Genomic DNA, 2,184 nt, shown 5'->3' on the forward strand with positions numbered 1-2,184 from the left:
ATTATTGCTGGTGACACTTAACAGTACTGCATTACATTAGAGGAATTAAAAGAAGGATAAACTAGTGTCAAAGTCCGAGAAACGGCATGGGCTTTTCTCACTACCTAGAACTAGGAGTACTCCATTAATTCGCTCTGGATGTATAACATGAGTTGGAAACTGCCCTTATTTCTAGCATACAATACATAAACTCTTTTGATATAAAATAACTTAGAATGGTGATGGGGGCTTGTGTGGTGGCTTGTAGTGTGGGGGAGGTGGCTTCTTATATGGTTTCGGACTCGGAGGAGGTGTCACTTTTTGGGGCGGCTTGTATGGGTTTTCCAATGGAGGGTGTCCTGGGTAGTATCCATATGGAGGTGGTGGCTTGTGCAGTGGTGGTGGTCTCACTACTATAGGAGGAAGTGGCTTGACCTTTGGTGGTGGTGGTCTCACTATTCTAGGAGGTAGAATTGGTGGTTTTGGCTTCTCTACTTCAGGAGGTTTGTGAACAGGTGTAGGTGGCTTGTAAAGAGGAGCTAGTGGCTTGCGGAATTCAGCAAAAGCTGGACTGGCGAGAACAAAAATTCCGAGGAACAACAGTGGCCAGTATAAGGAAGACATTTCTGATGGAGGATGGTGCAAAATAAGAAGAAATGGGCATCATTTTTATACTTGATTTAAGCCATTATTGGCTGTAACAGGTGTCGAAATTAACGTCGTTCATTGTGATTCAGCACCTAAATTGTAAGAGAAGTCCAACGAGGGTATGGCGTGTCATTTATAATTCATAAATGCGATAGACATAGTTGGGTCCCATTGAGTCGTAAAATTGGACTACTGGGACAAAAGGTTTGAAAGTGCAGGTCTGGTTTGCTCGTGAATTAAGGTGGGATTCCTCGATTTAAGATTACATATTGTTTTTAGGATAAGCTTAGCGAAGTTAGTCTTTGCCGATCTTACACTTCAATCAATTACTTCCTTCTCTTATCCAATTTTTCAGTACTGTTAATTACTTATGGTGTCATATTATGGTTGATGTATAATACTACCTCCGTCCCATATTTTTTGTCCTCTATTCAGTCGAAATTAACGTCGTTCATTGTGATTCAGCACCTAAATTGTAAGAGAAGTCCAACGAGGGTATGGCGTGTCATTTATAATTCATAAATGCGATAGACATAGTTGGGTCCCATTGAGTCGTAAAATTGGACTACTGGGACAAAAGGTTTGAAAGTGCAGGTCTGGTTTGCTCGTGAATTAAGGTGGGATTCCTCGATTTAAGATTACATATTGTTTTTAGGATAAGCTTAGCGAAGTTAGTCTTTGCCGATCTTACACTTCAATCAATTACTTCCTTCTCTTATCCAATTTTTCAGTACTGTTAATTACTTATGGTGTCATATTATGGTTGATGTATAATACTACCTCCGTCCCATATTTTTTGTCCTCTATTCCATTTTGAGATGTCCCAAAATATTGTCCTGTTTCTAAAAATAAAAGTCATTAATTTACTAATGTTCCTATTATACCCCTATTAATTTACTAATTCAATTTTTTGATAAATGTTTTTAAGGGTAGTTTTGGAAACTTATACATTTTTAAATGATAAACAAGATAATAAATGATGTTCCCTTAAAAAGTTTGACTTTTCAAACAGGACAAAAAAAAATGAGACGGAGGGAGTAATAGAAATGATAATAATTTTAAAGATGTAGAAGCTCTAAATTCTAAACCATGCAATGATATATATTAAGTTTAAAATTTACCGTGTAAAACAAAGACGAACAAAAATCATAATTACATTAAATTGATTAAAACGTCCAATATATATAACAATGCCTCAATCTATAAGTGGATGGGCCCAATATACAACAACAATACCAGGTCAAGTTCATATACAGTACCAATACCAGGATAAGCTCTGGATGAGTAGGTCAAGCTCAAATGCGAATGAAATATATATTTTTTTAAATTCTTTCATCAAGACAATTTTATATAATTCATGACAACTATATTCTCTTTAATTAAATCAAATATAATTATCTTTTAAATTATGTTAATCATAATTGTGTGAAATAAATTAAAGATGGGAAATGCTAACGAGTGCCCTTAGGGCACTCGTTAACAATCAATTTTAAGAAAGTTTTGACATTACTTTTATTAAAAATGAAAAAAGCTTTCAGGATATCAATTACTTTTTTT

The 2,184-nt window shown here is 35.3% G+C and overlaps 1 protein-coding gene across 1 annotated transcript; it reads right to left on the bottom strand.

Moving 5' to 3' along the window:
• Window positions 1–210: 210 nt before the first annotated feature.
• LOC111984019 (proline-rich extensin-like protein EPR1) lies at window positions 211–603 on the bottom strand. The gene has a single exon (XM_024015653.1). The coding sequence runs from the start codon at window positions 601–603 to the stop codon at window positions 211–213; it is 393 nt and encodes a 130-aa protein (XP_023871421.1).
• Between the last annotated feature and the right edge of the window lie 1,581 nt (window positions 604–2,184).

Source organism: Quercus suber, unplaced genomic scaffold (genome assembly GCF_002906115.3).
Source record: "Quercus suber isolate HL8 unplaced genomic scaffold, Cork oak 2.0 scaffold_43, whole genome shotgun sequence".
NCBI lineage: Eukaryota > Viridiplantae > Streptophyta > Magnoliopsida > Fagales > Fagaceae > Quercus > Quercus suber.